General features: G+C 40.1%; 1 protein-coding gene across 3 annotated transcripts in view; it reads right to left on the reverse strand.

Moving 5' to 3' along the window:
• SLC44A5 (solute carrier family 44 member 5) overlaps positions 1–15,056 on the reverse strand; it is a 157,355-nt gene that overhangs the window by 62,757 nt on the left and 79,542 nt on the right. For all 3 annotated transcript variants that reach the window (XM_081866540.1, XM_081866538.1, XM_081866539.1), the window contains exon 2: positions 13,650–13,698. In XM_081866540.1, the coding sequence (XP_081722666.1) occupies positions 13,650–13,698 (49 nt within the window). The remainder of the gene's footprint in view (positions 1–13,649; positions 13,699–15,056) is intronic.

Genomic DNA, 15,056 nt, shown 5'->3' on the forward strand with positions numbered 1-15,056 from the left:
TATGTCTCTCTCCTTGTTTTGTTTTCATCTACAGCTTTCCTGTTTTGATTTTAAAACTTTAATTTATGCTTCTCCTGTGACCTGCCTTAAACCACCCATTATGCAGCTGAGCAGAGTAAAACAGAGGCTCACAACAGGCTTAAGAGTCCAAACTATGCTTGACTTTTTTTTAAAAAAGGGAGGCTTTTGACATTAAAAAAGGTAAAAAATAAATAAATCTATATACCCTAAATATATACCAGTTGGTGCAGGAACCAACCAGAGGAGTGGTGACCTAATCTTGAGTGGTGCCCAGGACCTGGCACAAGATGTAAGCATTGTTGAGCCAATTAGGAGCAAGTGCCATAAAAATCCAAGATGGACGCATTTGATTTCAAAAGAGGAAGCTTCACCCAAATGAGAGAAACACATTTATACGTCCTTTTTACCAAAGTCAACAGGAACTCCCCTATGAAGAAAGGTTGTGTCCTTTGGGGCTTTTTAGTTTAGAAAAAATGTGGGTATGAGGTGACACAATATAGGTTTATAAAATTATGCATGGCATGGAGAATGTGGATAGAGAAAAGTCATCGTCCCCCCTATCTCATAAGAACAGAACTCATGGATATCCATCCACAAAGCTGAGTGTTGGAGAATTCAGGACAGATACAGGAAAGGACTACTTCACCGAGCACATAAACTATGTGGAAGTTCACTTCCACAGGAACCAATGATGGCCACCAACCTGGATGGCATTAAGAGAGGATGAGGCAATGGCTATATGCTCTGCCTCCACAATTGGAGGCAGCAATGCTTCTGAATACCAGTTGCTGGAAACCACAGGAGCAGAGAGTGTGCTCTTGTATTCAGATGCTGCTTGAAGGCTTCTCACAAGCATCTGGTTGGACTAAACGAACCACTAGCCTGATCCAGCAGGCTCTTCTTACATCCCGCTAAAGCTGCTCAAAAGAGTTGGTTTGCAAAATCCATTTAATGCACGACCTAATTTCAAGATCTTTTCAGCGGAAAGGTTGTTGTTGTTGTTGTTTAGTCTTTTAGTCGTGGCCAACTCTTTGTGACCCCATGGACCAGAGCACACCAGGCACTCCTGTCTTCCACTGCCTCCCGCAGTATGGTCAGACTCATGTTTGTAGCTTCGAGAACACTGTCCAACCATCTCGTCCTCTGTTGTCCCCTTCTCCTTGTGCCCTCAATCTTTCCCAACATCAGGGTCTTTTCCAGGGGGTTTTCTCTTCTCATGAGGTGGCCAAAGTATTGGAGCCTCAGCTTCACAATCTGTCCTTCCAGTGAGCACTCAGGGCTGATTTCCTTAAGAATGGATAGGTTTGATCTTCTTGCAGTCCATTGGACCCTCAAGAGTCTCCTCCAGCACCATAATTCAAAAGTATCAATTCTTCAGCGATCAGCCTTCTTTATGGTCCAGCTCTCACTTCCATACATCACTACTGGGAAAACCATGGCTTTAACTATACAGACCTTTGTTGGCAAGGTGATGTCTCTGCTTTTTAAGATGCTGTCTAGGTTTGTCATTGCTTTTCTCCCAAGAAGCAGGCGTCTTTTAATTTCGTGACTGCTGTCACCATCTGCAGTGATCATGAAGCCCAAGAAAGTAAAATCTCTCACTGCCTCCATTTCTTCCCCTTCTATTTGCCAGGAGGTGATGGGACCAGTTGCCATGATCTTCATTTTTTTGATGTTGAGCTTCAGACCATATTTTGCGCTCTCCTCTTTCACCCTCATTAAAAGGTTCTTTAATTCCTTCTCACTTTCTGCCATCAAGGTTGTGTCATCTGCATATCTGAGGTTGTTGATATTTCTTCCGGCAATCTTAATTCCGGCTAGGGATTCATCCAGCCCAGCCTTTCACATGATGAATTCTGCATATAAGTTAAATAAGCAGGGGGACAATATACAGCCTTGCCGTACTCCTTTCCCAATTTTGAACCAATCAGTCATTCCATATCCAGTTCTAACTGCAGCTTCTTGTCCCACATAGAGATTTCTCAGGAGACAGATGAGGTGATCAGGCACTCCCATTTCTTTAAGAGCTTGCCATAGTTTGCTGTGGTCGACACAGTCAAAGGCTTTTGCATAGTCAATGAAGCAGAAGTAGATGTCTTTCTGGAACTCTCTAGCTTTCTCCATAATCCAGCGCATGTTTGCAATTTGGTCTCTGGTTCCTCTGCCTCTTCTAAATCCAGCTTGCACTTCTGGGAGTTCTCGGTCCACATACTGCTTGAGCCTTCCTTGTAGAATTTTAAGCATAACCTTGAAATGAGTGCAATTGTGCGGTAGGTGGAGCATTTTTTTACACTGCCCTTCTTTGGGATTGGGATGTAGACTGATCTTCTCCAATCCTCTGGCCACTGCTGTGTTTTCCAAATTTGCTGGCATATTGAGTGTAGCATATTGAGTGTAATATATTGAGTGCTGCGGAAAGGTTAGCATACTCTAAGCAACTTTTGTTGTTGCTATCATTTTCTTTTATATTTCTTGTACAGCTTAAACAAATTGGAAAGCCTTTTTTTTTTTTTACATAGTACAATTACCTAGAATATAATATAAATTTCACACACCCATACCAGGCTGCCACTGCCACTATATAAGTTCAGTACCATGACTGAAATAGCTTGTGCCCAGGAATTCAGTTCTCAGCTATGGTAGCATTAAATATTAAACACATGCAGTAAGATTAACATAGGAAGGTTGAATACTGAATAAACTTAGGTGCACCGCACGGAGATTCATTTCCCTACAGTGCCTTGTACCGAGCTACTATAAATTCTAACAAAGTAGCAAGATGTTAGATCATATCGGATTGGTAATTATGTATTTCATATTCTGATGGTTAAATAAGTCTTTGACATTCTAGTTCAGCTGCAAGGTGTCTGTATGTTAAGTTCTACTCTAATAACTATGTTGTTGTTATGGCCGGATAGCATATGTTAAATGCATTTTTCTAGTTTAAGGCAACATTTTTCTGCCTGGGTTTAAAGGGAAAATGTATCAGCAAACTTGTCATGAAACCAAATTACAGTGCAGGTTATGCACACAGCTTATGCTTTTTGTTCCTCCTAAATCATTGCAGAGCAAAAGAAGCAGGCCAATGTACTTTATTGCGGCAGTGAGAAGAGAATAATCTAGGAGGCAGAAGCCTTGGTTTTTATCAGAGCCATATAGAAGCATATTAAACCAGAACACATTTCAGACACAATTACAATTTGTGCATGATTAATAATGCCCATGGCATTTTAATATATTTCCCTCTACTATTTAAAGAAAAAAATAAAAAATGATAAAGCATGCAGCTAGCTGAAAAATAGAACATCTAGAACAGGACAAGCCAACTTGGCACACACATGTGCCATTGTGCCCACCAATACCTCCTACAGTGCCCAGCACTCAGGGAACATATCTTCAAAAATCCACAATGCATTAGAGACTGTTTGCTCTTTCTGCTTCGTTGAAAGCACAACCACTCCTACATCGAGTCTGCACCCTTTAAAATGTCTGCATTTCATTAGGAGCTAAGATTGGACACCCATACTCCCACCCATTCTGTGGGGGAAAGAGGTGGGAAAAGCTTTTCTCTGCCGCACTACAAACAATGGCATCATCAGTTAGTGAGCAGTGTTTGTGGGTACTGAAGGAAAGAAGGTTGGGCATTTGGCTTCAAGCTATTTAACTCCTCCCTGCCTCTTGCTGCTTGTCATCCACCCTCCTGCCCTTCATAGGCATCGCTGCTCACCATTGTATGCAGTGTGTGTGTGTGTGTTTTGCCTATTGTGTACTGATTTGGTGGCAGATCTGCTTAATGAGTGTCAGCCATTAAATAGGTCCATTGCGTGGGAGTTATATACTACATTATCAGGTAGTTAAGGGCATTTGTCAAACTTTGGGCACCTTGAAGCATGAAGGGTGTAGTCCCAAGACTTGCCTTCAAGGCTGTGGGACACAGGCAGGCTGAGGAGCATATCTGAGGCCAACATACAACATGTCCCCCGAGTTGTGCGGCCCCAGAAGCAGGTGGAGCAGTAAGGCTAAATCATTGGGTTCTGTACTGTAAAGGTTCTGTTCTGTAAGGGTTCTGTACTCCCCTGAATGGATGGGACTAAAAGCTCATGCACTATTTATTATGTGCAGTTAGTATCCGACACTAAAACCAAATCTTTAAATTGCTAGGAGGTGGCTGTTTTTTGCCGCAAAAGACTAAAATGGCTGTTTCTCTGGAAATTGTTACAGAAGTGGATAGAAAATCATAATTGAAGAACTGGTGACCAGGTTAATGGAGCACCCTAGGTATCATGAGGATAACACACTAAAAAGGAATAGTTGCCCAGGGATTACTATAATCATAAACCATATCAGCAGCCCCAGGACAGGGAGGTATATAGGGGGGGAAACCGGATACTGAAGTGCGGGTTGCGTTTTCCACCTTAATACTGTAAGCTTTCCTTTCTCAAACGTTATTCTTAGTACCTTATTAAAACATCTGAAATTGGTATTTTTTTAAAAAAAGGTGGCTTATACCTATATAGGCATACCAAGGATTATCTGAACTTCTTAGGAACAGCCAGTTTCATTTGCTTTCCCTGTGCCATCCCTTCCCACTTCTGTTATCTGCTTGGAAACACAAAGACTATTCAATAAAGCTAAGCCTATTTTACAAAGCAGCCCAAAGCTTCAGTTCTAGAGTGGGGAGAAAGCTGGCTATCTTTCAACCTGTGAAACTAAGCAAAGTGCTCACCATTGTCCAACACATCCAGAGGTATAATTAAATAGGGCTGAGGCCTTGCAACAACCACAAGAAAAAAATCAGCTTTCTGAATTTAAGGATTGTAAACTTGGGGTAGGGGGGGTGAGAGAGACAGACAGAAAGAGAGATTGAAGTTACTGAATTATAGAGTCATTTTTGTGTAGCTAATGTAATATCCTGAAATCAATCAGTTGAAAGAGTGTATTTTCTTCTATTCCTGTTAATTTCAGGGCCTCTCTTGGCCACCAATTATAGCTCTTTTTGTTCATATACTCTTGGAGGCTTAATTGGGGAATCCCTTCAGGCCTTCACAGAGAGAAAATAAAGGTCATTGGGCATAGCACTAATAGGCCTGTGATTTGTGACACTGCCTCTTGAAATCATGGACGTGAACAAATTAAGAAGAAAGATCTAATCTTATTAGTCTCATGATGGCGCAATGAAATGGTACTGTAGTAATGCAAGGGGGAAATGAATGGAAAAGGTAAGGAGTAAAAACCAGAAGACAAGGTAACCTCCCAACAGTTCAGTCTCTATTTAGATACTTGAGTGCACTAAATGTGGAGGTGGTAGAAAGGAGCTGGGTTAAGAAGGGGTGAGTTTAGTGTCAGGTGGGATTCAAACATAATTTGCTTTCCCCTCCTACCTGCAGTTCCTAAAGGCGCTGCATTGGTTAAGGAATCTGAGGAGGAGCAGGGTGAGAACAGGTATGTGGTTGAATTGGTTTAATGCACTAAATATACTTGGAATGAGGGTTGTCTCTATTGAATTCATTATGCTTGAAGAATGTTCACACAATGAAACCTCCTTCTCTGCTCCTCCCACCTAAATATGCATAGGAGGACTATTTTGTTGGCACTATTTAAACAGGGGGGATGCATTTAAGATAACATGGTTTGCACCACTGAGCTGCTAACCTATTACTTGATGTATCTCAGAGTTCCCTCTTCCTTCTCTAGAATACAGCCTTTGCTCATGGAAATTTAGCACTGCATGCTCATTCCAAGTATATTGTCTCCATTAATAGGAAACTTCTATGAAAAAAATGCTGCCTGAAACATTTGTCTTCTGATAGGTAGAAGGCAGAGGTGGGAACGTGGTGAAAATCTCCATATTATTATTTTGTACTAAGACACTTTTAAAATGTAGGGATTTCTCAGAGGCCCAGATAAATATTTACACTGAAGGGCAACACAGAGATTATGGGAATAAATAATAAGCAGTATACTATTTATATTCTAGTGCAATGTTTGTTTCTATGTGTGCATTTTTACCTTTTGTATGCCATTTCAAGGGTGACAATCAGAAGTGGGATGAAAATTTGGCAAATAAAAATATATGCGTGCTATTTCAACAGCACTGTGTTCAAGTGTGCATCACTGCCAGAGCAAAGCTCTAAATTTTCCATTGTAAATGTATATTGCATGAGTCCAAAGGATTCATGTAGCCAACAGTCAAACAAAATATTAGCAGCCTAATCTCTTTCTCTCTCTACATACATAAAGATTGCCAATAGCTTTCTTAGTTATTACTAAGAGCGTACTGATTAAACTTAGCTTCTAATAGGAAATATCTATATTCATAATGTTTGTTGATATTTATAATGGTAATAATAACTATTCCAACTGAAACATTATTGAAGACTGAACTGAATTAAAGTGAGAAGGAATCTAATTTATGTAATAATGATTCATGCTGTTGGTGATTCTGGAAAACTATGGTAACAGTACTCTTCAGAGTGTTCAAGTATTCATCTGTACAGAATCTAGATATGTTTGTGTGCACATGCATGTACTGCTCACTCTCCCTACTGATCCTCAGTGGAATCAGTATAGGGATAATGAAGCAATGATAATGATAATAGCATCAAATCAGTTATACCGGGACTATAAAGTAGTTACGTTATCTAGCATTTTCCGACAAAATGTAATTATTGTGCTTATTAGATCACAAAGTAACAAATGTTTTAATATTATTTAGATATGCATTAAAGTACGAAGAGGAAAACACAGAGGGTATTAAAGTTAAGCGCAAATAAGTCCCATCTGTTTCAGTGAGAGATAGTTAAAGATGTGCTTAATTCTCCCAATGAAATCAACAGGATTACTTAACTTTGGCCCACACTGTGAAAGTTGAGTTCACTCTTCTAAATGATCCGAGTGCATCAACTCTCAGTCGGGCATAATCACACAGCTGCTTTCTACGCTAGTTATCTAAACAACAGACAATTCCCTATATGCATACATTTAAATAAATTAACATATACAAATGGTCGATAGCTGGGTGTGTATTCCTCTCTGGAGAAGTGACAATCTAAACCTGATCTAACAAATGCATTTAAAATAATCTCCCATATGCTAATTTATTTATCAATTTAATTCAAGTGGTGTTTTCATGAAATAGCATCACTTGTCTTTAATTTGTCTAATTAATTGATTAAAAGCAAGACAGCTAATCAACTAAAAGCCTTTAATTACTTGACAGCTCTAGTTTAGATGCTCCCTCACCAGCATCCAAAGTGTAGACATGTCTATGAAATCCCCAATTCTATGAGAAATATTAGTCTTTGGGAGCAAATACTGTATCACTTGTTATATTACTGGTGCAGTAGTATCCAGAATCTGATGTATTATTCATAAAACAGCAACATCTGCACTATAATCAGATGCTAAAATTTAGAAATGGAGCAACAGCACCGATGCAGAGACAATCCCTTATGTACAATAGTGTAACAGTGTTCTATCATTCAAATACTAGACATACAATGTACATCTCAATGGAGAACAGCTTCATGGCTTTCCTTTTATCTACGGTAAGCATTAATCAAATCAGGCTACAACTGATACATAGAAGTTATATATCGGAACAGTATGGTCAGATAAGTACAATATTGAAATCTTGAAATCCACCCCCTACACACACACACACACACACACACACACACACCACACAACACAACACACAGGGTGAACCCTACTCTCCCACTGAGTGTGCATTTCAAAGGACGATGCAATCAGCTTCAGCTCCCTGAGTAGTGTGCATATATGGCATCTATGTTTGCAAACTCAAGTTAGTCAAATTCACATGTTGCATGTTATGTGCCCACTCAAAACATCTGAAAGATAAATTAGAATTGCTTCAGAATGCAGTGGTCAGGCTGTTAATGGTGGGTGACTACTGGGATTATATGATACCACTACTGGAAACAACTGCACATGTGTCCAATTTGTTTCTGGGATCAACTCAAAATGTTGGTCCCAATTCTTTACAGTTTGGGTATCTGAAGGACTACTTTTTCCCACACGAATATGCCCATCTATGAAATTTTCAACATAGTACTCAAGGTCCACAGATACATATAGGCAGGACCAGGGGAAGGTCTTCCTTAGTACCTGTACCAAGGTACTGGAAGTCACCTCAGAAGAGAGGCCCACTTTGCTCCCTCATAAATAGACTTCCATATGGAAATGTGCTTTAAACTCTGTTAAATGAATTGTTTTAAGCCTGATGGAGCTGTACTTAGTATTTGTTTTTTAATTCAGTGTTAGTTTCTCTCTCTTTTGCATTATAATTATTTTAAACTTTATTGCTAGTTGCCAATCAGAGAGAATCAATTAAATCAATTAAGAAATGAGATATATGAGAATTTTAAATATTTTAAATAAATAAATACTATGGAAATGCATCATGCAGAAATTAGTAGAATTTTTGTTAGGAAAATGATTTGAAGGGGAAGAAACCAAGCTGAAGCTCATCAGGCCCCGGAGATCTGAATTCGTTTTAAGTACCTAGGTGTTCCTGTATCACCTCTTTTCCTACCTTAGGCTACAGCTCTCTCCATCATTTATTCTGTTATCACCAGGATGGGCACTGCTTTACTTTTTGATGACGACAGAGGTAAAGTAGGTGCTGAGCAGTTCCGCCTTCTCTCTTTCACCCAATAGCACAAACTACTTCTCATTTTAGTACTGTTTGTCATACTGTGCTGAAACTAAGGTATTCATCAATTTTCAAAAACATTTGTAGCAGTGCAGGAGAAACTCGCCTTTTATAGCTAGAATGTTGACATCATTTATTTAAATTATTTTGTCCTTGCTGCCAGTCACCCATACTTACCATAAGTGACATCACCACACAGTCACATTTTACTGTGGTGCCATTCTGCTGACACTGTGCAATTTCTGGTGGAGTAAGATCACCTACAAGACAAAGGCTAAAATAACAAATGCTTACCAGGAAGCAAGGTCCAATGAATTCAATGGATTGTATGCCTCAACAGACATACATAAGAATGTGCTGTAATACAGGAAGGACCCAAACAGGATTTTAAAAATCCTGACTATTCAGAAAGTCTGTTTTGGAGATGATTAGCTTTCACCTCTCCAGAATCACTTTTTAAAATTAAGAATATTCATCTCAGACATAGCATATGTCCATGGCAGACTATTCAGATCTCTATTTGCCACATATGCTGAAAAATAACTCAAGTTAATCAATAAAGATCAGGCCACATACTAAAAAAATACAAGCTTTAGGATACAAAAGCCTACTGATAAAAATATTATTTAGCATCTGTCTGTTATTCATTTTATCTGTAAATGTTTTTCCTATGTAACTAGGGAACTTATCACAGAAATAGCTCCATTAATACAATTTCCCTTATTAATATTAATGCAGCTTCCTCCATCAAGTTCAATAGTTACCTCTCACTAAATGTTCACTCAAGGCTCTTCTATCTATTTTCAAAATATCAACTATAATACTAATAATAACAAAGTACACGGGCAGGTAGAAAAGAACATTATGTACTTAAAATGCTGCTTTGAACATCACAGTGCCATTGTTTTTATCTTTGCCATTTTTTTCCCACAGAGAGAAAACTAAAATTGATAAGTAATTGCTGGTGGTCTCATTTTTCTCTTTTCCAGGAAAACAACAAAAGCACATTTGCAACATTTTCTCAATAATGTATTTGCATTCAAAACATTTTAGCCATTTCACCTAAGTCTTAATTTGCACAGGTTTTGATTTCTTGAAGCCTTCTCTGCATCCCCACTCCTCTGCAGTGAACAGCAGGTGTCTTGACTATTCAATGCATTATGTTATGCCCAGAGTTGCGTGGCAAGGAACCTACTAGACTAGGGTGGTCCAACTTTTTACACCAAGTGGGCTGCAAGAGTACTTCGACACAGAATCTGTGGGCTGCACACTGCCTTTTAACATGGCGGGGGTGGGGAGGAACCAAGGCCAAAGTTTGATGCTCCCCACCGCCAGTCTTCATGCTGCCTTCCCCAAACTAGCTAAGCAAGGCACCAGGCTTTAGGAAGGAGGCTGGAAGACTCTAGGATTCTGTCAGAGCCCTCATGCCTCCTTCCCCAATCCCAGCCCCCTGCTTACCTGGCTTTAGGAAGACAGCATGAGGTCTGCAGGGGTGGGTGGGTGCATGCACACACTTGTCAAATGTTCCCCTCGGGCTCCATGTTGGACTGCCCTGTACTAGACCAAACAATCCACTTTTCAATCACAGCTCTCACTTTTCTCTTTGGCCAAAAAGACTGAGAAGCAGGAACAGCCAAGTTGGCTCATCACTTTAAAAGTTTGCCTGTGCATTTTGCTTCATAACTTTCCTTCTAAGAATTCTGATAAGAAACTTGCTTTTAAGGAAAGGAAAGGAAACTCAGTCCCCCTGCAGATATGGGCCCTGTTACAATCGGTCCTACCACAGGTCATCATGAAGGTCTGGGTCTCAGCTACTAGTGAGAGCACCTGTAGACGAGCCCACCAGTTATATGACAGCTGCCTATGTCAGGATGTCCTCCATCCTGGGGCTTTTGGGAACAACATGCTTGGCTGCTGTGGGAAATAGGATGCCACAAATAATAGGCTGTTGCTTTTGTACATCAGTCTTCTTTTGAAAACATAGGGTACAGTCAAGAAGACAATGAAGGAAGCCATGTGTCAGGAAAATGGAGCTCGGTTGTAGAAAACATAGATCTCCAGGTAGGGGTGAGAGTGAATCCTGACTGAAACTCTGGAGAGCAGCTGTTGGTTGGTGTAGGTAATCCTGAGCTAGATTATCCAGTGGTGTGACTTAGTATAAGCCTCCTATGTTCCTATGTACCAAAATACACATCTACCCTATACACTAATCTTACATGTGCAATCACATGACGCAGATCTTCTATGGACTATAAATGGTACCAACAAGCCTTATTGGAAAACTTTTCAGGTGTCTATTTCTGGTAAACTTCTATTGCAAATGGGTTTTTATTTTGCATATAATTATAGTATACCTGAAAAAATAAAACAAAACGTCATTCTGCTTTAGGTTTGGCCTTTTGGTAGTCTTGATTAAATGTTATTACAGATTCTGGAACTGTACTGACATCTCAAGAAGCTTCCTATACTAAAAAGATGATGAGTGTCATAGGAAAATAACCTTCTATCAACGTTAATCAATAGATGACCCTGGGCTGGATCTGACAAACATACTGGATATCCATGGTCAGGCAGCGGAATCGGTCCTGCCTCACCCAAACAAATGACTGCCTCGACTGAAACTGTTCGACAACCATGCAACTGTGTCTTGCTTTACAATGTGTACAGTCAAATAAATTAATCGTGCACATTTTTTTCATATTTGTCATAAAATTCAAGCCTACATGTGTTAGATTTCTTACTTGTAGACACTATGCAAAGAAGACACTCATGTGTAAGCATCCAGCAGACTTGGAGATGAATCAGGTACTTATGATGGACAGCTGAGATCCCACTTCCCCAACACATGTAGCCAAAAGCTTGTTAGAACTGCCCACCTAAAAATTAAGTATAGATTGATATTTTCCTTTACCCTTGCATATGTTACATTGCTTATTTTAGGAAGAGATGTAAATTAGTAGAGTGTACTACACACACACACTTTGAGTTATACACCAAATATAATGTGTGAGCTCAGCTCTTTAAAGTTAAACTCAGGGCCATAAAAAGGGACAGAAGATCATCACCCCTTCCACCAAAATATCAGCATTCACTGAAGGTGGGGAGGGTGAGATAAGAAACACTAGCAGCAACTAAATATGCCAGTGTTGGCACTAAACACGCCACCTTTCTTGGCAATTAGAGAGCTAAAAATATTGTCCAATGTCTGAAATAATAGTGATATATTTTTTATCACAGGGCACTGCAGTCACACAGTATAATCAGGTCCAAAAATAATGTATGTACCAAGGACAAATGATCCTTGTTTTTAAAGAAAGACAACAAGACAAAATAAAGCTCTTGATTATGTGTTAACTGTATGTGGGACTGTGTTTGGGTGGGAAATGCAAACTCCCCATATAGCATTTCTCCGAGCGTTGTATAAAATACACCACATTTGAATGATAATTGCATAATAGCCATAATATTCTGTGGTCGTGCACATGTAGCACAATACAAATAACTGCAGTATCTGCAGCTATTGTCATGGTAACTATATGTTTGTATTAGCGCATCATGGTATAAAACAGGGGTCTAAAATCAGAAGATAACTGCGAATAAACTGCTATGCAGCATGCAGGTTTTGAAAGATACCAAGCATCCCATTAAGCTTAATAGGAATTCTGCCTCAAGTGAAGACTATAGGTCAGGCATAGGCAAACTGGGCCCTCCAGATGTTTTGGGACTACAACTCCCATCATCCCTGACCACTGGTCCTGTTAGCTAGGGATGATGGGAGTTATAGTCCCAAAACATCTGGAGGACCGAGTTTGGGGATGCCTGTTGCAGCCCTTTGAATTTTTTTATAATATTTCATTGGTTTTCGTCTTATACGCCTGCTATAGGTTAAAGTACATTGCTTGTAATGCTTCTCTACTGGCTTTCCATCTTCAGTCCTCTTCAGGCACATTATATATCATGATAGTTAAAACAAAGTAAAGTGGGATTGCTTAATCACACCACATTTAAGCACTCCCTAGTAAAGAATACATTCACAAATGGTTCTAAGAATACCTTATATTTCAAATGTGATTTTATTTTTAATGTGCTAGTGCAATTCATGAGCAATGGCAGCACGAGATGTGGCAATATTTAATTCCTATGCTTGTTATCTACCTTTTGAAATAGCATGATCTCATGAACAGGCATCTTCATGCTTAAGTTTGTGAATTGACAGTATCTTGAAGATTTGCACTATTAGTCACCCATATCCACTTTTCTTAACATAGAAAAACTTAGCATTTAGGCTGTACTGGGGAAATGGCACCTCCCACATCGGAAAATATTAGCATGCTATTTCTAGAACGGCTTGAAATGTCACTACCGTACTTATTACCGAGAAAGCAATGATGAGCAGTGCAAAATGCCTCAAAATCCTTCTTTCAAAAATGGGACCACATTTTTATTGAGCCATGGCTCAAGATCTATTTCCTGGTCATGAGCCCATGAGCCTGGGTTCAGAGAACATGCTAAGCCAAACCTTAGTGTGGCAGTAAAAGGAAGGGGAAGGAGCAAAGTAGCTGTGAGCTCCTTTCCAGGTGTATGCGAGCTTGCACAGTCCCACCAAGTCATAGTTTGGCTTAGTGTGATTTTCACACCAGTTCAGCTGGTGGACTTCGCATAGTAACAGTTCCTAAACATTATAGTTGAAGTAGGGGAGACAACCCCTCAATGGACGTGCCATTTATGAAAGCCCTCATATGGCAAGAGGAACATGCAGACTCTGTGAATCTCTTACATCAGCAGCATCATTATATTGGAAGAAAAAAGTTTCCCCTCACTTCCAAAGTACAGAAAGAGACAACATCTGGACACAAATAAAAACTGATACGATTTTTTCAGTTAAGTGCATATTTTTCTTCTGTTCACAGAAAAACAATGCAGGAGTTTAATATACTAAATCAGAAGTATTTACCTGTTGTGAATAGGTCCTCTGAACTTTGGGTCAAATTTCCTTGGTTCACCTGCATTTAAAATAAAATATTATAAAGATACAGCATAGTAAACAAAACAGAAAGTCAGGAATAATCTGTTATCAATTTGTTCTACGTTAAACTCTTATGAAAAACCTCACTAATTTATTGCTTAGTTTGATTCACAGGACAGCTTGCATAAGTGGTTCAAGTTTAGTTTAAGGAAGAGAAATCACGTGAAACTGTGGCAGTACACACACCATACATGTAAAGTACTCCCCCCCCCAAAGAAAAACAACCTCAAGACTGTCAAGGGTGCTGGGAACCGCAACTCTATGAGAGATAAAAGACAGTTATCTGAATTCTTTGCAGGTACATGTGTACTTTAAATGTATGTTGTGTGCACAGCCTGTATCTGTATCGCTATGAACGGTACAACTGTGTCCACTCCATTAAACCATCATGTTGTCAAGGTTAAGTTGGAGAAAGCAGCCAGAAGTGAACCAGGAACTGAGCAACAAGGTGAGCTGAGGGACTAGGTAAGTTTCAGGTTAAAAGTGGACCTCCAGAACGAATTAAGTACTTAACCCGAGGTACCACTGTATGTCTGACTATATATACATAAGAACCAAACATGACCCTGAAATTGTGTGGTGAGCTGTACAAACTGGAAGGGAGAAAGTGCTGTAGACACAACTTGCACTGTTGCAAGCAACTATATATTTTGTGCTTAATATTTGATATATGTGCAACTGACTAGAGAAGCTATAAAGAATGAAAAAGAATTGTGGACCCACTCACAATGACCCCTCCCCCTAGGCAGGGGCACATCTGCTACACACACCCCTAGGCAAGGCCTAGCCTGTGAAAGAGAGCAAACTGGACAGGGCAACATTCCAGGATTAAAAAATTGGCCAGAACTTTATTGATTCCACATATAAGTTGTTGGGCTTGGCTTAGGCCTTGGGTGTATATCCTTCCAGCCCCACTGGTGGAGGGCTGCCACATGGCAGGGTCAGACGCAGGATTAATGGGCCCTCTGCAAGATGACCCTCCCAAGCCGATGAAGGTTTTTGGACAGAGACCCTAGGGTTGGGCGCAGCTGGCCTTCATGTGCTCCCAACCCCCATCCACTCAGCCTGGCCGGGCCAGCTGGAATTTAAATCAAGCAGCTGTTGGGAAAGCCCACCAATCCACAGCGGCTGGGCTGGGAATCCCCCAGTCTGCCTGTCGTTGTTCCCAGACATTGCTCCCTGGGAGTGGGAATTTTCTGTGACAGGCGCCTACCGCACAATTGAGTAAGCAGCCATTCTCAGAGTCACCAGTTGTGTGAGCTTCCTCCCACTGTTTCGATGTACTGTATACAACAAGTCTGCACAACAGGCAAGCGTTTGCAGAACCAAAGAATT

Source organism: Podarcis erhardii (genome assembly GCF_964252035.2).
Source record: "Podarcis erhardii genome assembly, chromosome: 6".
NCBI classification, from domain to species: domain Eukaryota; kingdom Metazoa; phylum Chordata; class Lepidosauria; order Squamata; family Lacertidae; genus Podarcis; species Podarcis erhardii.